General features: G+C 37.8%; 3 protein-coding genes and 1 pseudogene across 7 annotated transcripts; 2 read left to right on the top strand and 2 right to left on the bottom strand.

Moving 5' to 3' along the window:
• The first annotated feature begins 127 nt into the window (after positions 1-127).
• Positions 128-1,332, top strand: LOC148297050 (uncharacterized; annotated as a pseudogene).
• On the bottom strand, positions 1,328-3,094 carry LOC110768855 (metacaspase-1-like). The gene is made up of 5 exons (XM_088247938.1): positions 2,695-3,094; positions 2,274-2,604; positions 2,063-2,183; positions 1,753-1,956; positions 1,328-1,588 (listed from the first exon to the last, which is right to left on the bottom strand). The coding sequence occupies exons 1-5, from the start codon at positions 3,041-3,043 to the stop codon at positions 1,532-1,534; spliced, it is 1,062 nt and encodes a 353-aa protein (XP_088104064.1). The 5' UTR covers positions 3,044-3,094; the 3' UTR covers positions 1,328-1,531.
• Positions 3,095-3,534: 440 nt separating this feature from the next.
• On the bottom strand, positions 3,535-15,333 carry LOC110768830 (metacaspase-1-like). The gene is made up of 6 exons (XM_021972693.2): positions 15,076-15,333; positions 5,679-6,030; positions 4,825-5,155; positions 4,491-4,611; positions 4,198-4,401; positions 3,535-3,851 (listed from the first exon to the last, which is right to left on the bottom strand). The coding sequence occupies exons 1-6, from the start codon at positions 15,085-15,087 to the stop codon at positions 3,792-3,794; spliced, it is 1,080 nt and encodes a 359-aa protein (XP_021828385.2). The 5' UTR covers positions 15,088-15,333; the 3' UTR covers positions 3,535-3,791.
• Positions 15,334-16,068: 735 nt separating this feature from the next.
• On the top strand, positions 16,069-22,093 carry LOC110768844 (DUF724 domain-containing protein 3-like). Of its 5 annotated transcripts, XM_088248179.1 has the most exons (11): positions 16,069-16,639; positions 17,539-18,015; positions 18,237-18,596; positions 18,871-18,934; positions 19,130-19,272; positions 19,901-19,967; positions 20,045-20,116; positions 20,572-20,646; positions 20,727-20,795; positions 20,968-21,138; positions 21,216-22,093. In XM_088248179.1, exons 1-11 carry the CDS (start codon positions 16,166-16,168, stop codon positions 21,854-21,856), a joined length of 2,613 nt encoding a protein of 870 aa, XP_088104305.1. In that variant the 5' UTR covers positions 16,069-16,165; the 3' UTR covers positions 21,857-22,093. The 5 variants fall into 5 exon arrangements, with proteins under 5 accessions (XP_088104305.1, XP_021828399.2, XP_088104304.1 ...); XM_021972707.2 differs by lacking the exon at positions 20,572-20,646 and having other exon boundaries at positions 18,243-18,596; positions 20,727-20,873; XM_088248178.1 differs by lacking the exon at positions 20,572-20,646 and having other exon boundaries at positions 16,070-16,639.
• The last annotated feature ends 90 nt before the right edge of the window (positions 22,094-22,183 follow it).

The raw sequence follows: 22,183 nt of genomic DNA, 5'->3' as shown, positions 1-22,183 counted from the left end.
TTGTTACCTTCTTAGACAATAATTACATATATAAATAGTATAATTAATGGAATAAGTTCATCTAATTACATTGATAAACATCCAATGTTTCTTCAATGAATTTCTTTCTCTCTTTGATAAAAAAAAAAAAATTACATTGATAAACATTAATTAACCAATACTAAAACCACAAAACTGTGTTGAATTCTAAAACGACACACCGGTTCCACTGATTTCGCACATCATCTATCTGGCATCTCGAGAGTTCAAAGCAAACCCAATGCCATGTGACGAAACGACGTTATGCAGAAGGTGCCAAATGGCCAAAAGATGCAACATTTCACATTTATGCAATAAAATTTCTAACGACCATCACCAAAACTTACAACCAACCCATTTTGCTTCTTCTCTCAGTTCCTCCCTCCATTACAATCTTGGATTTTGGTCTTCAATGGCAGAAGACATGCAGTTTGACCAATCAATTCAATCACCAAACACTGTAATGCCTTCAACACCTCTCCAACTGTCTGGTTTTCTCAGTGGAGACACTATTGAAGTCAAAGGGGACACTGGGAATTTGAAATTCTCAGTACAATTCAGTGTGCAGAAAAACATACACCTGATCATCAGAACCACAGCCTCCTCAACTCTCTGGATGCAAATGCATGTTACCCAGAAAACCATTTCTCTGAGAATTCAAGTTTTTCTTCATATATGACCCCAAATGCTGTTCAAGAAGTGAAAGATCACCAAAGTGCTTCTTGTACACAACCTTCAAAGGGTAATGAAGTAATTGAGTCTATTGAGACAAGAAATATTGTGACAAGGCTGAGAAGTGGGGTGATATCTCCTGTCAACTATTTTCCTCCAATATCATCAGGCAGGAGTTTAATGAGGCCTTGTTGTGGTGGGAGTGAGAAATCAAGGAAGAAAAACAGAGGAAAGCTTGATGTGTTTGAGAGAGTGCTTAGAAGGCATAGTTCCCCTATAAAGCCATGCACTTCTTATTCTTTCTTTGTGATGGCAACTTGGGGTGTTATTAAGTCCTCTTCATTTGGTGAAACACGTAAGCAACTTGGTCGAATGTGGTGCCAACTCCCTCAAACAGAGAAAAGGGTCTGCATTGCAATCTCTCTCTCACTCTCTCTCTCTCTGATTTTTTTCAATCATGAACAATTCAGCTTTCTTCTTTTAGTTTATTTTGGAAGGAAAAGAGAACTAAAATATGATAATATGTTTTTGTAGTTGTACGAGGAGATGGCTATGAAGGACAATGCAAGGTACAAGATGCAATGCATGCAGTTGATGGGAAAGCCACTCAGAGTACTGCAAAAAGGAAGAAGAAGTGGATAGAAAGACATGGCTTCCAGATGTTTATTATAATTTATTATTAGTATTTTTTTACATTTCCCTTTTCTCTTGACATGATGAGATGGTTTTAGCAATTTGTAATGGGATTTTTCATATGGGATTTAGCCTGTGGTTTTCTAGTGTTGTGGACATTGTGCATTTGCTTATTATATAACAGTAGAGCTAAAACAGATGATAAAAATCACAGGGAGAATGGCTTCTTCAGCTTAATCTTTTCACTTGCAGTTAGCTGTGGCTCCTGCAGAAAAGGGGATAAATGAAAGTTAGAAGATTATGAGGTCAAGTTTATGTAAAGATAACCAAAAACGCACACCCTTATTAATCCAAGCAAAATACTGACAACAAACAACAGAATTTCCTATGCTTTCAAACTAATTTGAAAGCATTGACAATCATATGTACCTGCGTAAACCCGGCAGCAAGACTCCCTCTTCTAGTCATATTGAGAAGAGGAGATGTCCCAGTGTCACAGTCTTCATTCTCTGCATTGCGGATGGTATATTGCATTGAACTCAGGATGTCTCCATATGTAGTTCCATGTCCATGCTCAATGGCTTGTATCAAAGAAAAAGTCATTGCACCAGTTGGAGTAGTATTTGACAGAGCCTGTGCATACAAAATTAGCATTAGCCCTGTTTCTTTTATGAGTCACTTCTAAGCAGAATACTTAGTTTAAGAAATTAAGATGGTGTCTTAGATTTTTTTCTAGTACTGAAGCATCAGCAGAGGTCTGGTGATCATCACAGCCACTGAAGCAAATAGCCTTCCCACCATTTGTCCCTTTCCAAACACCGGATGGAGGCCGATGGTCCTCCCATAGATATCTCGTACTTCTGCATCCATAAAGCAATACTAAAATCTGGGATTGAACTTAACCACATCAGATTTTAAGCAACGAAAGTATTAAGCTGTGACTTAATTACCTGTCCATTCTACAGAGGAATGGCAAATCTAGAGCAGTACCACTATGGCAAGCATCTATAAATGCATGGAGCTTAACCCCATGAGGAAGAGGTCTGACAATTATTGCATTGATCTCATCGTCTGAAATCAGTTCCCCAGTCTTAAAATCCAACGGGCACAAGTATTCATCATATCCATCCACCTCATCCCCAGTGTTGTTCTTCTTGCGTTTTCCATGACCAGAATAATGAAATACTAAAGAATCTCCTGGTTGACAATCTTGCACAAGCCAACACAGAGCCTTTATCATATTTTGTTTGGATGGATGCCTATTAGGATCAGCCTCTTCTTCTGCAAGAGTAACTCTCAGCTAGAGATTTAAGATCACAAATAATTATCTGCATAAAATTTTTAGGAACATTGTTTTCACATCGAAATTACCGGTGAGCATGAGAATAGAGGACTCTGGGAAGTGGAACCTGTTGACAAGAAAATACCTCATGCAGTTTGCATCGTTGATGCACCCCTTAAGCTCATGCTTGGAGTTCTTATAAGACACGGCACATATCACAGCTCGCTTGCATACACGGGTGAACAGAGGTGACCCGGGTGGCAAGTGGCTGTAAGGGGGCGGAGGCAGGGCGGTGAGTGGCAGTTGATGAGGTGGATCGTGGTGGGAGTAGGAGTATGGAGCTGCATAGGCGGCAACATGGCAGCACATGGAGGGTGCGCCTGGTGGTAGTAGCTGCACATTTTTATGGCATTTTGAGCACTGAACAGGCATCAACATAGTGAGAGAGTCTGAGGGTCAGGGAAGAGAAGATGTTGTGATCTTGTCCTAAAAATCATGGGACTTTATACATTCCAACTTCTCATGTTAATTTTATCAGATTCGAACATATCTTTACTTTCTTTTTACTTTTATCCGTGATGCTTTTTGCATCTTCTTTTTGGCTACAATACTTCACATATTGTTCTTGTATTCTATTCTGTTGGAATATATTTATATGCATTTGCCTCTTTTTCATTGTTTTGTTCTCTTTCTATTGTAATCAGTCCACAATCTATGCATATGTGAAAATTCAAGGACAAAGAATAAGAACTTTGTGGAAGAATTCAAAATACATGCCCAAGATCTAAGCTATCAAATAATTTGAAATGCCTCAGCTTTTGACAGAATCTATAAAAATAACTGGAAAAAATATATATTATGTGAAAATCATTCGTTTTGGAGCTGTTTCCATTGTTTCTTCGTTCTGCTTTGCTTGATAAGCAACAATAACCAGGAGGAATCGGGGGAATTTTTGCATTGGATCTTGTTGAAGACCAATTATGTTCCATCAAAAGGAACTAGGTCAGGGTTTGCTGGAAATTGGATTTACAAGGTGCACACCCATTCTATAAAATATAAGATTAACAACCAATAAAACTGGAAGCAATCGGATGACAAAATTGGGTTTCCCTGGGAAGAACTGTACGCACTTCTGGGAGGTCGGGACGCGCTGGATGATTAGAAGATGGAAATACTGTTTCACTGACTAAAGGGAGAAAGGCTTTGTATACACATCAAATGGTTGATTGGCAGTTAGCTGTGGTTCCTGCAGCAAAGACAGTTCAAAGGAAAGTTAAGATGCTAACTGAAATCAGCTTACTAGACATGAGATCAAGTTTAACAAAACGCAATATGGCGAATACACAAAAATAAAATTTAAGATCTACCAATGCATTTCTCACAGTGCAAAAACAGAGGACTGCACATCTTCTAAAGATATGAAACATTATTTTTCTTTTATATTTTCCTTCATACTGCAGTGTCTAACTAAACTTTTAGGAATCAATTAATTGCTCACAAAATTTGGCATGCTGATTTTAATCAAACTACTGCCAAGAAACATCAGATTTTGTTATATGGTCAAACTGGTGTTGAAAGATTGACAATCATACCTGTCTCAATCCACCAAGACTGCCTCCTGTCAAAAGCATGGAGATAAGAGACGTCACAATACCACCTCCATGATCATTATCTGTGTTACGGATGGTAGATCGCATTGCATTCAACATGTTCCCATATGTATTTCCATGTCCACGCTCGATGGCTTGGATGAAAGCATAAGTCATGGCACCAGTTGAAGTAATCTTTGACAGGGCCTGCACAGATGAAGTGTTAGCTTTGTTCTTATAATATCCTTAGGATAGAAAAAGGCATGATGGCTAATGTAGTTGAAATAAGACTTTACCGAGGTATCGGCAGAGGTTTGATCATCATCACAGCCACTAAAGGAAATGGCCTCCCCACCATTGGTTCCTTTCCAAACACCTGACCGAGGGCGATGGTCCTCCCATACGTACTTTCCGCTTCTACATCCACACACAAGAATGAATAGGGAAAGTACATAGAGCAATATTAAGCACAAAACAATACAGAATAACATTATGGAGAGTAAAGAATAAAGCATAGATAACTTTCATATATTCATAATATGGGCAGAGATGGAGAATAAAGATTAGATTACACTATGCAAAGACACATAAGATAAGATCTGAAGAAACAAAATATCAAACTGGAGTTACCTGTCCATCCTACAGAGAAATGGTAAATCTAGCACAGTACCACTATGGCAAGCATCCACAATAGCATGGAGCCTAACCCCAGTAGGAAGAGGTCTGACAATTGTCGCATTGATCTCATCATCCACGATCATTCCCTGAGTCTCAAAATCCGAGGGACAGAGTGTTTCATCATATCCATCCACCTCATCTCCAGTGTAGTTCCTCTGTTGTGATCCATGACCAGAATAATGAAACACCAAGGAATCCCCAGCTTGACAACCTTGCACAAGCCAAAACATCGCCATTCTCATATTTTGTTTGGTTGGGCTCCGATAAGGATCAGATTCTTCTTCTGCAAGTTACAGTCACATAGAGATTAAGATCAGAACTTATCTGCATTACATGCTATGCACATTGTTCAATTACCTTCTAAAACAAACCATGGTGCATCAGCATAACCCCCGTTTTTGACTTTTTACAACCATATCTCATCATTGAAATTGTGGAACAACATGACATACTCAATTACTAATAATACAAAACTCAGTTGTTTATGGAAACATGAGAAAGATAACCCAAGTAAAGATTCTTAAATGTAATAGTAATATCACTTAATTGGTAATTACAGAATTAGTCATAATATATATAACATTCAAATCAACAGAAACACATCAGTTTTTAAAAAAAGATCGATGCTTTACTACCAATGCAGAATAATTCAACGATCCAATTGCAAAAGTTTGTAGGATAAGAACACAAGAACTAGTCTTTGCTGACCCATAAATTTAAAGTCTAATTAGAAAACAACCCATAAATTCAAACCACACGCAACATAAAAAAGACCAAACATTGAAGAAATGAGAATGGAGAGCTACCAGTGAGCATAAGAATGGAGGACTCGGGGAAGCTGAACTTGTTGACCAGCAAGTACTTCATACACTTGGCGTCGTTAATGCAGCCCTTGAGCTCATGACGGGAGCGCTTATACGACACGGCGCATATCAAAGCCCGCTTGCGTCCGTGAGCTGAAGGAGGAGGCCCCGGTGGTGCGTGGTTGTAGGGAGAAGTGGAAGGAGGAGGTGGGCGGTGGAAGGAGGAGGAGGAGGAGGACGCAGGAGGAAGAGCGCGCGAGTCGGCGACGCGGGTGACGGCTTGGCAGACGGCGCAGCGGATGGTTTGAGCTCCAGGTGGCAGCTGCAGAGGCGTGCGGCAGCCTGAGCAGTCTACTGATCGGTTCATAATTGTATATCATTTTGTACCCTTCTAGCTTATGATTTGGTTATGTTTTTGAGTTAAACTTGTGCTTTTAATCCTTTTTGTGTTTATCTTTCAGTTCATTGAGCTTTAGGTAATAATGAGGGCTTTGGATAGTAAATGATGCAATCCATGCATATTAGGGCCTAATTTGGATGAATGGATGAAGAGCTTAAAGACAAACTCAATTTTGGCTACAGTCCCCTGCCAGCCCAGTTTCGTAGGTCATATTGCAAGCTTTGTTTCAGCAACCTACATAGCTCGGTTGAGGCCACATTCTTCGTGAAAGTTGTTCCAATGGGTGTATACTATAACATATCCGAAATTCAGCCCCATTGGATAATTGTGGAGTCTGTTACCTAGCAAACACAGAGCCATGCTCAGGATGGATTTTATCAGCGCGCAAAATGAGTTAGCAATTTGTTTTGGCCTTAACTTCCTCCTCCGACCTTGGATTGGCCCAAATGATATATGGCTGGAAAGAAGACATTCTGAACTTCAAGTTTGAGTGCTTAAAGTCTTAATTTGCTTAAGGGAAGCCCAATTCGTAAGCCCTTGAAGTTGCTGGTCATGCTGACCTCAGGATGAGCTATTATTTCTGGTTGGAAGCTTGGTCATGGTGACATGAAGATGAGCTAGGGCTGCTGGTGGGATTTATTAGTGAAGTGCATCAACCATTTCAGATTTTATAATGGAAGTGTTGTATGCATTAGTGAAGTGCATCAACCATTTCAGATTTTATAAAACAAGTGTTGTATGCATTAGCCATACTTAATTCAGATTTTCAGCTTCCTTAGGCCTATATATAGTGAGGTTTCCCAAGCTTGTAAAAACACCCCAAGGGGGGGAGCTCTCAAACACTTCTCTAGAGCTCCCTTCCCTTCTCTCCCTCAAATTCTCTTAGTTTCATTTTCTAGTTTTCAATTGTTGTAATGAAATCTTTTGTGCTAAAATTTTCCTTAAGTTTTTCTTAGTTCCACTTTACTTTTCATTATGTAAATTCTTTTCTTTAGTTTTTCAAGTTTGATTAGTTTCCAAGTTTCAATTATGGTTCATGTTCTTATTCATTATGCTTATAAGTTAATATGCTAGTTTGAATGATTGATCACCATTTAGGCTTGCATGTTAGCTATCTTGGTTTGAATTAAGAGTATACACCATGCTTTAATTCGAATTGAACTATGAATAGGAAGAGTATGTATGGACATTCGACAACAGGGATTAGATACATACTTGGTTGTTTAAAATGTTCTTCTATGCTTAATGGGTTCCTAATGCTTAATTTTAGGTTAGACAACAAATGATCAAATTAGGGAATTAGGAACACAAGGTTATGACCACACACCATGGCTTAATCATACTTTAGCTAGAATCAATCCATTAATCTAAATTGAACTTGGGAACTTATCTGCTTGAGTTAGTTATTTCTTTCTTCCTTGTTTTATTTATTTCCTTTTGTTTTCATTTATGTTTTGTGTAGGGAAATGAATTGGATCATTCAATCACCAATCCTCGTGGGATCGACCTCGCACTTACATATGCTATACTACCTAACGGCTCGTGCACTTGCGAGTATCACAAGTTGAGGATGCAACTGAATCCATTTTGGTGCAGCTGTATCTACACTACAAGTTTTTGGCGCCGTTGCCGGGGATCGGTAACATTGTTTGATTCTATTTGGCTTTCCTACTTTATTATTATTTTTTTTTCTTAACTAGACAATTTCAAGTTTTAAAGTTAATGACGTTAATGGACAAGTTGTGTTTGTAGTCCAACAGAAAAGGACAATTGCCCAACAAGCAAGAGAACTGGGTTTAAGTCCCAGCTTACACAACCCATTGGTGCTTGTTGCTTTGAAGCATGGAATTGGACTTGTGTTGATTTTCCCTTTCATTTTTAGTTTTTTTATATATATTTCGTAATCCTTTAATTCCGTTTCAAGTTTTTGTATGTGTTTGTTTTAGCAATGTAAATAGCTCAATAAAAATGGAGAGAGATGGCAACTTCAAAGATAGGAAGTGTGGAGTAGTGGGAGAAGTCGCGACCTCCAAGTGCATCCATGCTCGACCTAATCGCTTCAAGGGGGAGCATTTCAATCCTTTCTCTTCTTTGAATTCTGTTTATTTTCGTAGTTGTTTTTGCCTTTTGGTCCGCGTTGAGTTCTTTGTTTTTCTATTCTGAATCCAACCATATAAAGAACGTAAAATTTGGACTTACGGTTGGAAAGTTATAGCCTAAAAACTGAACAGAGGTCGAAGCTGAAAAACAGAGAAACGAATCTGTCCAAATGGTGATAAACGGGTGATAAAAAGTGCTGTTGGTGTTTTTCTTTGGTTTATTGGTTTGTTTCTTTTAGTACAACAATTTATGTTGTTTGTTTGAATTTGTTTAGAGTACTTAGTTCATTTTCGTTTATGGTTTGTTGTTCCATTTTATCTTAATTTGTTTTTGTTTCTTATCTTAAAAATTTTAAAAAGATTTTTCATATGAGCTGACTTATGGTAACTCCAGTGAGCACTTCCGTCAATATAGTGTCTAGGAGTTCTATAGGCGACACCTTCGGTGTCTAAGAAGTTTGGGTTTTAAGCGGGACCATTGTGACCCCTCCAACCTTCCCGGATCCCCTGGCTGTGTTTTCTGAGGCCCTTAACTGGTCATCCGTGAGTTGCTTGTATATTCGTGTGTTTTTAAATTAAGTTTATTTTTATTTTCTTTGTTTTCTTTTCTGTTGAGTCTTTGTTTTTGATTTGTTTTTGTTTTTGTTTCGTTAAGTTAGTTTATGTTTTTATTTACGTGGTTTGGTTGGTTAGTTTATTTCTGAGTGTTAAAACACATTTTTATTTCAAACATTGCATAAATTAAAAAAAAAAAAAAACAACAACAAAACAACAAAAACAAAATAAAAACAATAAAAAAAAAGAAAAAAAAAAAAAGAAATATTCTTCATCTTCTTCATCATCATGGATTGCCTCTATTTTCTCGCACTTGTAGAATCTGCAGCAGCTCCACATGGTCCTCATTTTTTCTTTGCAGTGCTTCCACGTGCTGATTGGCACCGTAGAGCCGCTTCTGCAAGTCCGCCACCATAGCCTTCAAGGAAGCTATTTCCTCGCTCATCGCGGCACACTCCCTTGTCCTCGCTAGTAGGCGCATGCCCAAATTGGTAGCGGAGACCGCGTGGAGCACAGTTAAATTGTGGGACTCCTCTACCGCTGCCTTGTCAGACCTCTGTGCCACATGCAGATGATCTGTCGGAGTGAGCTTGCTGCTAATCATGCCTCCTAGCAGCACTGCTCTGTTCGGCAGTGCCTCAGAAAAGTTCGGTATTGCCTCAGCAAAGTTTGAGGCCGTACCGTGATGATATGTGGAGTTTGGGAAGACACGGTTTGGAGGAGCCCTTATCTGGGCATTCGGAGGTGCAAGGGACAGCTCAAGGTCGAGATCATCAAGGTGAGTGCATGAGGATGCCATTTGTTTTGCTTCTGAATTTTTTGATGTTTTTCCTTGAGTTTGCAGGAAGAAATGCTGGGTATCATCCGCTTGCAGAGGTGTGGTTTAAATAGACATACGCTGATGAGAGAGAGAGCCAACACCATTTCGGATTTCCCGGGCATGCTCGACCTAATCGCTTCAAGGGGGAGCACCTTTACTTTCACTTTACTTTTCTTTTTTCCGTGTTTTCTGGTGTTTTATGTTTTTGCCCGTTACTTTCATTTTCTAGAGCTTTGTGTTTTTGCTTTTTCCTTTCAGCTGTCATCTTTATTTTATTTTAGTTAGGGAACTGTGCTTCCATTTCCGTTTGTCGTCTTCGTTTGATTTAAGTTTGGAAAGTGTGCTTTCTTTTCCGTTTTCTTTTTCCTTCTGCAAATTTACTCTTTTATTTCCAAAACAAAATAAAGACAAAAACAACCAAAAAAATAAAATAAATTAAAATAAAAACATCAATAATGCAGTAGAAGTCATTTCTTCACAGTGCTCGGTGTCTCGACCATTGGAGCTTTGAGTTTGGCCCTCTGGCTGTCCTCTTCCTGGGCTTCATGCACAGCCTCTTGGGGCTCACCACTTGAGCTCCCAAAGATCGCAATCTTAGCTTGAGCGTAACTACTCTCACGATCTGCTTGCTTGCGTTTACCCGGTCGGTCTAGGTCTTCCAGCTGTTTTCGCATGTCGCGAGAGTACAACTCTACCATCTTTGATAGGTTTCTATTCTCGTCCCGCAATACTTCTAGCTGGTGTCGATTCACCTCCACTATCCTTGACCTCTCCCTTTTCAAGCTTTTTATAGCAGTCTGACACTCTTCAACCATACTTCGCTCCGCCGCCAACTGAGCTTTAAGCACCTCTACCTCATGGGACTTCGCAAGTAGGCGATGACCCAAACTTGCGACTGTTGCTGTACTCTGCACGCTCAGTGCCAGGGCATCGCTCACGACCCGGTTGTCATCCCTTGTCCCCAGAACACGTATATCTTTAGGAGTCACTAAATTTCTAGCCACTCCAATGGCAACATCGTTGTCCAGGAGTATTGAGTCAGTTACTGTCACAGGCCCCCGTGCGGAAGCAAAGTAGGGCATCCATACTGGTGCCGCTGCTTGGCCTCGTGTCTGAGTCGGTGGAGCTAGGTTGAGATCCAACGAAAATGGGTAGTTAGAGGCCATTTGATTTCTCACTCTCTTTTCTTCTTTCTTTCTTTTCTCTTTTGTGTGTTTCTGAGTTTGTGTTTTTTTTTACCCTTTCTTTTTACCTTTTATAGACTTAGTCTGCTAAACCCTAGCCGCTGCGGTTCTGAGTTCTGTGCGGCCCTTACCACTTATCTCTATATGTCGCCGCACCCGTTTCCCAACCCCCTTAATTGCATTTTCACCTTTCACCACCTTCAAGTGAAAAAGTCGTCGCGCCTTCCTACGAGTCTAATAATTCTAGCTTGGGGGATGTGAAAGCGGCCTCTGCATGCCGACACGTCCCTCACCTATTTTCCCCGTGACTTCCCAGGAACCAAGGCATCAAGGACCACACTTTTTCTGTTTCGTAAATACCCGCCTTCGCACTCCCAATTCACGTTTCATTAAATTAAAATAAATAAATAAAATAAATAAATTAATAATAACATGTGGGCTTCGGACTTCATTGTGGGCTTCGGGTTTTCACCTTTGTTAGGTTTCAAAGTGTGTTAACTTCTTTTGGGTTGGGCTTTCAATCGTTTGGGTTTTGGTTTGTGTAAGACTGTTTGTTTTCTGTTTCGAGTGTTTTACTGTTTCGTTTTTTATTTATTTATTTTTTTTGTTTGTTTGTAATTTTTATTTTGTAATTATTTTATTTCAATTCTTATGTGTTTTGTGATTTTATATTTACTTTAGTACCTTTCATTTCTTGTTATGACATTGCTTGTTCCTAATTTTTAAACATTGAGGACAATGTTCATATCTAGGTTTGGGGGTATTGGAGTTTACCAAGTAAATTTAGTTTCTCTTATTAAAAAAAATATATATATTTCTTGCTTGTTTTTTTTCTTTTTCTATATTTTGAGTCTTGTTTTGTTTTGAGTCACTTTCCGAACACATTTGATGAGATTGTGATAAATGTTTGCATGACTTAAATGAAAATTGAATTTTATTTATTTATTTATTTATTTTTTGTTCCTTGTAAATTCTTCTTGTAAAATAAAAAAAAATAAAAAAATTCATTAATTAATTAATTTGTCATCGTTCTAGCATGATATGTTCGAAACCTTCTTTGCACTTGCCATTTGTTTCATAATTTTCCAATTAAAGGATTTGCATGACCCAAAGAATTGTATCAAGCATAAATTAGACTTATATAACCATATAATGTGAGCTTTTGAGCCTTGTGCTTCATTTCATGAGTGTTATACACATACTCTTATTTTCTTGTCATCAAAGTTGTTGTTTGATCTCATTATTCATTGATTTGGTTGAACACTTAAAAGTCATTCATTCTTATGCAATTTGATTTCATGACATTTAAAGAAATGATATTAAGGCCTTCTTTGGATCGTTTGTGCCTTTCAAGCTAACCTTATGCATGCTTAAGCATGATTTTCCATTGTTAACCATTTTGAGCCTACATGTAAACCTTTTCTTTCATTTTACCAATTATATTTCCTCGCCTTAGCCCGAAAAACAAATATTTACCTTTCTAAGGAACTCATGAGCTCTAATTCGGATGTGTTTTTCATGCTAAGTTTGGGAAGGAATATTACATAGAAGAAAAAAAAGAAAAAAAAAAAAAAAAAAAAAATCACACAATTGGTGAAAGAAAAGAGAAAAATTGTGATTAAGTGGTGGTTGAATGAAATTTCATTTTTGGGTTTCATTTTTGGGCCTTCAAAATAATTTGGTGTTTGGAAAGGAGTTTGAATCAATGTAAATGAAGGTATAAGGAGTTTTGATTATGTAAAAGAAAAAAATCTAATCGTAATGATTCGAAGTCTTGTAAACAATTATTTTATGCTCTTACATTTTGAGTTCCTTGGACTTTGTATTATCCATACCTTTCATTTCTCACTCACCTTACACCCTTGGCCCCATTACAACCTATAATAAAGACCTAAATTGATCTTAAATGTCATGTGGTTGAATTGCATTCATTTTTCTACTTTTAAGTGTTTGGCCTCCTTCTTGAGATCATATTAATGCAAGTTCTTCATCTTCCTATTTTTGAGTTAAGTACCTTATGATTTAACTCTAATCCCATGTCTATAACTGAGTGTTGCATTGTAGCCCTCTTCTGAGTGATTCATTTGTGAGAGGACAACTTTGGTGAGATTTGAAGTTGCATTTGTGCTTGGTATGATTTTTGAAATTGTGTGGAAACTAAGATTGGGGAATTTGTTGCATTTGGCTATCACACTACTACACTTTGAGCATATTATGTTTTGAACTTTGCCGCTTTGTGAATAATGTCTAAAATTGAGCTTTTATTGTCAAAACGTTTAAGTCATGTGCATGAGTCATTTCTCTTCACAAAATGTTCGGAAAGATTGTTTTGAGTTTTTATTTTGATTTTGTTTTTTTTATTTTCTGTGTTTTGTGTTTTGTTTTTATTTTTATGTTTGTTTTTGGTTTTGGTTTTGCTTAAGAACTAACAAATCTAATAAGTTTTCTAACCATTTTGTTTTGTAGAGTTAGAAAAACGTTTGTGGGTATCGTAACTGTTAAACCCTCAGGAGACACAACTCCTCCTACTAGGGATGCCTAGAGGTTTAAAGGCTTGTTGCATTCGCTCAATGCAATCGAGTTACCTACGAAAGTGGTCTAGTTAACTTCTTGTTTTGTTTTTAACTTTGTTTTGTGTTGTTTTGCTCGAGGACTAGCAAAATCTAGGTTTGGGGGTATTTGATCGGTTCATAATTGTATATCATTTTGTACCCTTCTAGCTTATGATTTGGTTATGTTTTTGAGTTAAACTTGTGCTTTTAATCCTTTTTGTGTTTATCTTTCAGTTCATTGAGCTTTAGGTAATAATGAGGGCTTTGGATAGTAAATGATGCAATCCATGCATATTAGGGCCTAATTTGGATGAATGGATGAAGAGCTTAAAGACAAACTCAATTTTGGCTACAGTCCCCTGCCAGCCCAGTTTCGTAGGTCATATTGCAAGCTTTGTTTCAGCAACCTACATAGCTCGGTTGAGGCCACATTCTTCGTGAAAGTTGTTCCAATGGGTGTATACTATAACATATCCGAAATTCAGCCCCATTGGATAATTGTGGAGTCTGTTACCTAGCAAACACAGAGCCATGCTCAGGATGGATTTTATCAGCGCGCAAAATGAGTTAGCAATTTGTTTTGGCCTTAACTTCCTCCTCCGACCTTGGATTGGCCCAAATGATATATGGCTGGAAAGAAGACATTCTGAACTTCAAGTTTGAGTGCTTAAAGTCTTAATTTGCTTAAGGGAAGCCCAATTCGTAAGCCCTTGAAGTTGCTGGTCATGCTGACCTCAGGATGAGCTATTATTTCTGGTTGGAAGCTTGGTCATGGTGACATGAAGATGAGCTAGGGCTGCTGGTGGGATTTATTAGTGAAGTGCATCAACCATTTCAGATTTTATAATGGAAGTGTTGTATGCATTAGTGAAGTGCATCAACCATTTCAGATTTTATAAAACAAGTGTTGTATGCATTAGCCATACTTAATTCAGATTTTCAGCTTCCTTAGGCCTATATATAGTGAGGTTTCCCAAGCTTGTAAAAACACCCCAAGGGGGGGAGCTCTCAAACACTTCTCTAGAGCTCCCTTCCCTTCTCTCCCTCAAATTCTCTTAGTTTCATTTTCTAGTTTTCAATTGTTGTAATGAAATCTTTTGTGCTAAAATTTTCCTTAAGTTTTTCTTAGTTCCACTTTACTTTTCATTATGTAAATTCTTTTCTTTAGTTTTTCAAGTTTGATTAGTTTCCAAGTTTCAATTATGGTTCATGTTCTTATTCATTATGCTTATAAGTTAATATGCTAGTTTGAATGATTGATCACCATTTAGGCTTGCATGTTAGCTATCTTGGTTTGAATTAAGAGTATACACCATGCTTTAATTCGAATTGAACTATGAATAGGAAGAGTATGTATGGACATTCGACAACAGGGATTAGATACATACTTGGTTGTTTAAAATGTTCTTCTATGCTTAATGGGTTCCTAATGCTTAATTTTAGGTTAGACAACAAATGATCAAATTAGGGAATTAGGAACACAAGGTTATGACCACACACCATGGCTTAATCATACTTTAGCTAGAATCAATCCATTAATCTAAATTGAACTTGGGAACTTATCTGCTTGAGTTAGTTATTTCTTTCTTCCTTGTTTTATTTATTTCCTTTTGTTTTCATTTATGTTTTGTGTAGGGAAATGAATTGGATCATTCAATCACCAATCCTCGTGGGATCGACCTCGCACTTACATATGCTATACTACCTAACGGCTCGTGCACTTGCGAGTATCACAAGTTGAGGATGCAACTGAATCCATTTTGGTGCAGCTGTATCTACACTACATCTACCAGCATCAACATGGTGGGTGAGAAACTGGTTCGTGAGATGAATTGAATTGAATTGAATTGAGAGATAGAATGATAGAATGTGAGAAATTGAGAATGAGGGAGGTGTTTGTGAAGTTAAGATTTTGAAAGAAAGGGAAGGAAAGAGATGGGTTTGATGAAAAATGAGATCATGGGGAGGGAGATTGGTTAAAAAGATGGTTTCTTTGACTTGTGGAAATGGCTGAGTGGGTAATGACTTGGGTTGGGAGGAAGGTGACGAGAAAAACGAGAGAAAAAAGAGGGAGAGGGAGACAAATTTGACTTTGCTTTAATTATTATTTGGACCAACAACACAATTGCCAAATAATATTATATTCTTAATGGCCAAAAAAAATTAATATTAAAGAATATTTGCATTTTCTTAGATAAATTCATACTTGTGACAGCGGGTACCATGCATAAGTCTTTTTGGCTTGAGGGTTGTGGGTATGTCCTAGCACTAATGATAAGAATAACTAATCTCCACCTAAACTTTTCTTTCATAAACAAAAAATAATAATATTTGCATTTTGCAATGTACCACCAAATTGAGAGATAGTGATTTTACATCTCATTTACACCTCATTTATTCTGAGAAAAAAATAAAAAGATTTTACTTCTCATTTACTCTTCCATTTTAGCTTGAGACGACCAGTAAATTGAGATACAAAATCAGATGTAATGTCCAAATAAAATCACATTATAAGTTAAAACTTTTGGATTAAAACATTATAAGTGAATTACAAAACATATATCAGATGTATATTTCTTCTAGAATCTTAGATGTAACTGTAAATATGACACGCTTTAAATAAGACCAAGCAAGACACTTCAAATTTCAAGACAACGTTTTTAGAGTTTTTCTTTACACTAGGAAATGTTTGGAATCTTCCATTTGGTGGAGGAGTGGTTGGCTGTGGGCCGAAGCCCAACAAAAGTACACTTCTTTGGGTTATGCACAATTTGAGAGTCCTGGAAGAACAAGGAGGACAAAACCTTGACAGCTCTGCTACTAGACACTAGTAAATATAGTGTGTTTTTCTCTCTGGAGAAAGTGAGAGAAGACAAGAAAATGGTGGGGAAGCGGAGCCAAGCGCATTTGAGCAAGGATTCAAAGGTGGAAGTTTGCAGCAACGAAGACGGGTACAAAGGTGCATGGTTCCCAGCCATAATCCTTGACCCACAACCCTCAGATGGCACACCAAAGAAGAAAAGGAAGAGCCTTGGCAACTCAAGCAAGGCTCTGGTGCAGTACGAGACTCTGGTCTCCGAAGATGACCCAAACAAGCCACTCACTGAGCTCGTTGACGTGTGCTCCATCCGGCCAGTGCCTCCTCCTGACAATCCTGACCAGCCCTTCGAGCCCGCAAACGTCGTAGACGCCTTTTACCAAGAAGCTTGGTGGGTGGGGGTTGTGATGAGGTTTGAGGATGACAAGTATACGGTGGGTTTCAAAAACCCACCTGATCTGCTTGAGTTAAGGCGCTCTGAGCTGCGGCCTCATTGGGATTTGCTGGACGGCGTATGGGTTCGAGCCCGGAAGGAGGTACTAGTTCTACATTTTAATAATGCATGTGGGTTTGTTTTTTAATACAGGATTTGTACTTGGTTTCACGATTTAAGAACATGCAGGTTGTTGATTGTACATTGGCCTTGCCTTTGTTGTTCTGCTTTTAGATTCTTCTTTTTTCCTTAAAAAGATTTATATTTTCCTAAAAAGATGATCTTTTTATGTTACAAGGCCAACGAGCTCAGTGAGTACCATTATCCGTGTTCATGTTTTTTTAATACCGGTTGTCATGAGTATCATTGGTTCACTTGTTTATTCTATCGATTTTCCTGAATTATCAACCAAACCAAAGTTGTTATTTTTATTGCTTGTTGTCCTTGGTCCGAACCAGTACTTGACATCAGGTTTGTATGTGCTTTCTAATTTTTTTTATGGGACTTCTCTGATATTGTGGTGTTTGTTAAGTAAGTTCCCCTCCCCCTAAATCGTATTTGGGCAAGTTAAGTTAGACGGTCTTATTGTGAACATAATCTTTTACCATGAATTAAATGATTACTAATTGTGTGAACATTTGTACTATTGAGTATTTAAGTGCTATGGATGGCCAATGGTGCGTTAGCCACAGCATCTAGCTAGGTCTGATGCAGTCTGCTTCTCAATATGGATATTTAACTCAAAAGATCTTTTCTTTCATGTCTTCTTTTGTTTTGTTTTTTGATTTTTGTATTTCAAATAATGAACTTGTGATTTATGGAGTTTTCAGTTTGGATTTATTGAGGTCTTTACTTGTATGTTTGCAAGTCCATGCCTTTTCAGTTCATTCATTTATCTCATTTGCAATATATCTGGATTCCTATGTTGAGGGATGATAGAAATTTCTATATGCTGTGCTTCTAATAGAAAGAAAACTGATATTTCTCACTAATGGTTCAAAGAGGATGGCGGGATCATTTTTCAGCCCTGGGACAGCAGTGGAAGTGAATCTCTACAAAGAACATCCATTCTGTGCTTGGTTCCCAGCAATTTATCTTGGTGAACTAGGGGCCAACTATTTCTTGCTTCAATATAAGAGCTCAAACAACTGTGATGTTAAAGTGGTCGTAGGTGGCAAACAGATTCGGCCTCAGCCTCCAAAGTTGGCTGAAAGAGATTTTAACTTGATGGAAAAGGTGGATGCATTCTTTGATATGGGTTGGTGGGTCGGCGAGATTATAAAAGTTCTTACAGGAAAGAAGTATCTGGTCTGTTTAAAATTGACAGAGGAGGTGAAGCAATGCAGTCAGTCAGAATTGAGGCGTCACATGTACTGGACGGATGGAAGATGGGTTACTATCATCAATGGAAAACGGGTTACTATGATCAATAGAAACTGGGTTACAATGATCAATGGAAACTGGGTTCCTTACTTTAAGGTATGTGTATTTTTCTCTTGTTTATGTTGGGAAAAGGGCCGGGGTGTGAGGGTGGTGTCATGACTTGTTACTTTATGGGATATGATGGCAAACATGTTTGGATCACCCTGTCTTGAAAATATAATAATTAGGATGCAATTTCATAAGGTAAGTTTAAGTTTCTATGCTGAGAACATACATGGGCTCAAATTATTTGTGGTGGCTAAATTTTTGGCCTTTAGTTTCAGGAAGGTCACTTTAGCAGGGATTATGAACTACGATCAAAGCGTGCATGCAGGAGTTCCAGGAGTTCTGAGTTAGCTGTAGCACTTGAATGTTCAGGTGCTACCAAGGATAATAATGAAGAAAAAACACCTTGTTTGAGGATTTTGTGGAAGAATCAGTCGGAGGACTTGAGTCCTTGCATTGATAAATCACCTTATGGAAAGACCAAAAAGAAACTAAAAATTAATCAGAAACCTAACGATGATGCAACCATTTTAGGTCTTTCCAAGAAGTTAATATGGGGACATTCAGAAGACTCCTTATCTTTTGCACAATTATTTCGAAGGAGCGAAGAAGCCCCAGTTAGAGATGGTGTGGTAAGTGAACTCTCACAAAAGTGTTGTTGATATATATTCTCCTATTGCTGAGTGTTCCTTCGGGGTAAACAAAATCATGAGTCAAGTCTTCCCTCTCTGAACCTCATTAACTTGCTCTCTATGAATTTATAAGTTGATAGCATCTTAGACTGCCATTTGAAAATAAGAAGTGCTATATACAAAAAATGCAAGAGACGCATTATTTTTCCCTCTGGTTTTGTTTCTTCCTGAGACCTGATGGTCCTGATTAGAATGCATTTTATTCCTATTGCAGAAGACTAAGCAACAGCAGGTTGGAGGACTGGACAATCAAGCAATAGTTTCTCTTAAACGAAAAGGTAAAGTACCGGAATTCTCAAGGTGATATCCCTTGGCCAAGAGTGAGATATGAGGGGAGGGGCCGGCCACTGAAATTGCCTGGTGAAAAAATCAATAGCCAGAGGCATATATCCACACTGTTTACATTACATGATATTATTTCTATATTAACATTGTGTGATCCACATAAAACAAATGTGTATAATTTTTTACAGTCGAGAAGGGCAGGGAAATAAAAAAGGCTGATGAAGAAGATGTTGATGATGAGTATGGAGTAGACAACATTGAATCTTTTGGTACAGAGTCTAAACTAACAAGGGGATCTCATGCTGACACATCATGTCTGCTCCCCATGGAGGTATGTCTGAAGCCCGTATGCTATTCTTCTTCTCTATCTCTCCACATATCAAAACTGCAGTCTACACTAAGCTTTGGGGTAAAAATGCAAGACCAGTGTGCTTTCTATCAAACAAATGTAAGACCAAAATGATGACGGGGAATAAGACTTTTCTGTTCAAAAGAAAGGGATGATTCTCCTGTTAGTTAACTGGGTACATGCTAATTTGGTGATTAAAGTAGCCATGGTTTGAGATACAGAGTGGCGTCTTTTTTATTTATTTATTTATATTATTATTATTATTTAATTTAAATAAATTTATATATTAAAAAAATGTTTGAAATAGTGTTACATGAAACAAGAGAGCTCAATTATACCTCAGAGGGTGCTGTAAAAGTGAAAGGAAGGACTAAGATGGTCTGTGCCTATAATTCTAGGAATATTTAATGTTGACCTTACTAGAAAAAGACAATTATTAATAATAAAAAACTATGGTATTTTATTTTAAATTTGTCTTTAATTAATTCAAAAAATGTGTTCAACTTTACTTAATGTCTGGAATAAGTTCGAATTTGGAGGCATCCTATTGAGATTTATTTCCCTCTAACCCAAATTTGTTGATCATGCTATTTCTTATTAATTCATTCAGGAGTTTGAATGGAATGAAGATGGAGCGAGCAGTGAATTGCATGTGATAAAAAGGTTGGATTGGACAGGTATGAGTGGCTAACAACCCGAATTAAGCACAATGGAATAGAAGACTTGTAGCCTTAATAAGTTCTATGTTTTGCAGGTGAGAAGCAGAATGGAACTGGAGTTGTTGCTCAAGTTGAATTGACTAAGACTCAAGTTGCGAATGTTAATGGTATGGTACATCACAACCTGGAAAAACCTTTAGTTTATGTGAAAAGAATAAAGGAACTCATGTGCAATTTAATTTGAATGCTCTCTTCCACTGGTATGCTTTTGCTTTTGTGTTTTATAATTTTTTGCCGTGAAAAAGATACAAGTTAATTACAACATATATGGGTGATTAGGAAAATGAAATCGGAAGAGTCAATAAATAGAGGTAGTGTAACATAATTAAGAAAGAATGATTTTGCAATTAAAGAAACACATACTTTTGGTAATACTTAGTGTAGATTCTGCAACTGAATCATGTGTGAGGGAGCTACATTTAAATCCCTTAATATTATGTAAAAATATAAAATTGGGATGTACTTATCCTTTTCTCACTTTTTTACCTGTTGGTAGTAATTTTTTAATCTTATTTATTGTTTTCTGCGTAGTATAAAATTCATACCTTTCTTAAAATCTCAGGTTTTGAAGATGCAATGTCCGAAGCAGAACCAGAAGATTCTGCAATGGATATTGAGAAAATAATAGAGGGCTTAAATAAGCTATTAAAAAAGTTTTCAAAGTATTGTTTTGGTTTTGGTTTTGGTTTGTTTGATTAACATTGAGGTTTGTTCTAGGTAACCCTACTGGGATTTCCAACAAACAAAATGAGGTCGGAGGAAGACAGGTTGAAACTGGGGTAACAGGTGACACTGAGCAACAAGACAATCCACTTTGCCTTTCTGAAAAGTTCTCCGGTTGGGAAAAAAATTGTAACCATGGATGTATACTGTTAGACTTAACATAATAGGGATATGCTTATCCTTTTCGCTTTTATCTTGTGTTGTAAAAAATTTCATGTCTTTCTTAAATTTGCAGGTTCTGAAGAAGCGATGAGAGAGACGGAAACTGTGGATTCTGCAATGGATTACTTGACAAAAGAAGTTCAGGTGACTGTGACTGGAGTATCTGCAACAGCATCTGCCTATGATCAACCTTTATCACTGTACATAGATGAAATGCATTCTATAAAAGCCAAAGAGTGCTCAAGTAAGCTATTGTGAAAATTTTCAATGGATTCCTTTGGCTGTAGTTAGTTTGACTAATATCAAGATTGTGTTCTCTAGGTAACTCTGCTGGGACTGCCAAGCAACAAAATGAGGTTGGGGGAGCACAAGTTGAGCAACAAGACAGTACACATTCGCCTTTTGTGAGAAGTTCTCCATTTTGGAAAAGTATTGAATCCATGGAAGTATTCAAAAGATTTCCGCAAAGGCCACATTTTCATCCTCTGGTGAAGTGTAAAGCGGTTTGTCGTGAAGGATCCGCGCTTGGAAATATGATAACCTTTGCCTCCTTGGTGGAGAAGACTTCCAAGTTGCAAGTTGGCGATCCTAGAGACTTAATTGATAGCAATTTGGAGGCACTAGTTGACTTGGAAATTTTGGGATTTGATGTCATGGCAGTACGGCATCGTCTGAAGGAATTGATTGAAATGAAAGTTAAGTTGGGGCAGCTTGAGAACCAATCAAAAGAAGTTGACATTCAGATCACGGAGTGTACTTTTGACAGAACCAGAAACAGTGAAACAATCAGTCTGATTGATAAGGAGATCAAGGACTTGAAGGAAAAACGGGGGACCCTGATGTCAATCGATGTGGCCAAAGGTTCTGAAATTAGCAAGCTGCAATCAGAAGCAAATGCTATAACTGAAGGCATTCAGAGCATCCATCGTGATTTTGAGAAATTAGCTGCTGCAGCGTGGTGATTGTTGTGATTATGATGGATGACACCCTTTAGATTACCACTCCTTTTGCTAAGCTTGGACGCTGATATATAATATCTGTACCCTTTTGAATGTAATGATGACGTGATACCAAACTGTTCTGTAGTTTATTATGACAGCCATTAGCCTTAGGATGCTGGTAACAAACAATTATCTGTATGTACCATGTACTACCATATCCTCAGTGCTATGAATGTGGGCCGAAGCCCAACAACACTACACCAGTATAGCTTTGGGTCTAGGGACAACCAAAACATCCAAATTCCAATCCAACAACTCTCAGTGGGGGAACTAACGCCTGTCGTTTCC

The sequence above is a fragment of the Prunus avium genome, chromosome 2 (assembly GCF_965620075.1).
Source record: "Prunus avium chromosome 2, drPruAviu1.hap1.1, whole genome shotgun sequence".
NCBI lineage: Eukaryota > Viridiplantae > Streptophyta > Magnoliopsida > Rosales > Rosaceae > Prunus > Prunus avium.
Note: the sequence above shows the minus strand (reverse complement) of the source record. Positions and strands in the feature narration are given on the sequence as shown.

What these genes read in the sequence shown, in the direction of transcription:
- LOC110768844 (XM_021972706.2), top strand. Translation starts at nt 16,166, where the DNA reads ATGGTGGGGAAGCGGAGCCAAGCGCATTTGAGCAAGGATTCAAAGGTG. An exon ending in TCAAGTTGCGAATGTTAATG is followed by an intron (nt 20,117 to 20,726) that starts GTATGGTACATC and finishes GGTTTGTTCTAG; the next exon opens with GTAACCCTACTGGGATTTCC. An exon ending in AAAAAATTGTAACCATGGAT is followed by an intron (nt 20,874 to 20,967) that starts GTATACTGTTAG and finishes TTAAATTTGCAG; the next exon opens with GTTCTGAAGAAGCGATGAGA.
- LOC110768830 (XM_021972693.2), bottom strand. An exon ending in CTCCATTCTTATGCTCACTG is followed by an intron (nt 5,156 to 5,678) that starts GTAGCTCTCCAT and finishes TGTAACTTGCAG; the next exon opens with AAGAAGAATCTGATCCTTAT. An exon ending in GTCTTGGTGGATTGAGACAG is followed by an intron (nt 3,852 to 4,197) that starts GTATGATTGTCA and finishes TCTTTGCTGCAG; the next exon opens with GAACCACAGCTAACTGCCAA.
- LOC110768855 (XM_088247938.1), bottom strand. Translation starts at nt 3,043, where the DNA reads ATGTTGATGCCTGTTCAGTGCTCAAAATGCCATAAAAATGTGCAGCTA. An exon ending in CTCTATTCTCATGCTCACCG is followed by an intron (nt 2,605 to 2,694) that starts GTAATTTCGATG and finishes TTACTCTTGCAG; the next exon opens with AAGAAGAGGCTGATCCTAAT. An exon ending in TTGCTGCCGGGTTTACGCAG is followed by an intron (nt 1,589 to 1,752) that starts GTACATATGATT and finishes CCTTTTCTGCAG; the next exon opens with GAGCCACAGCTAACTGCAAG.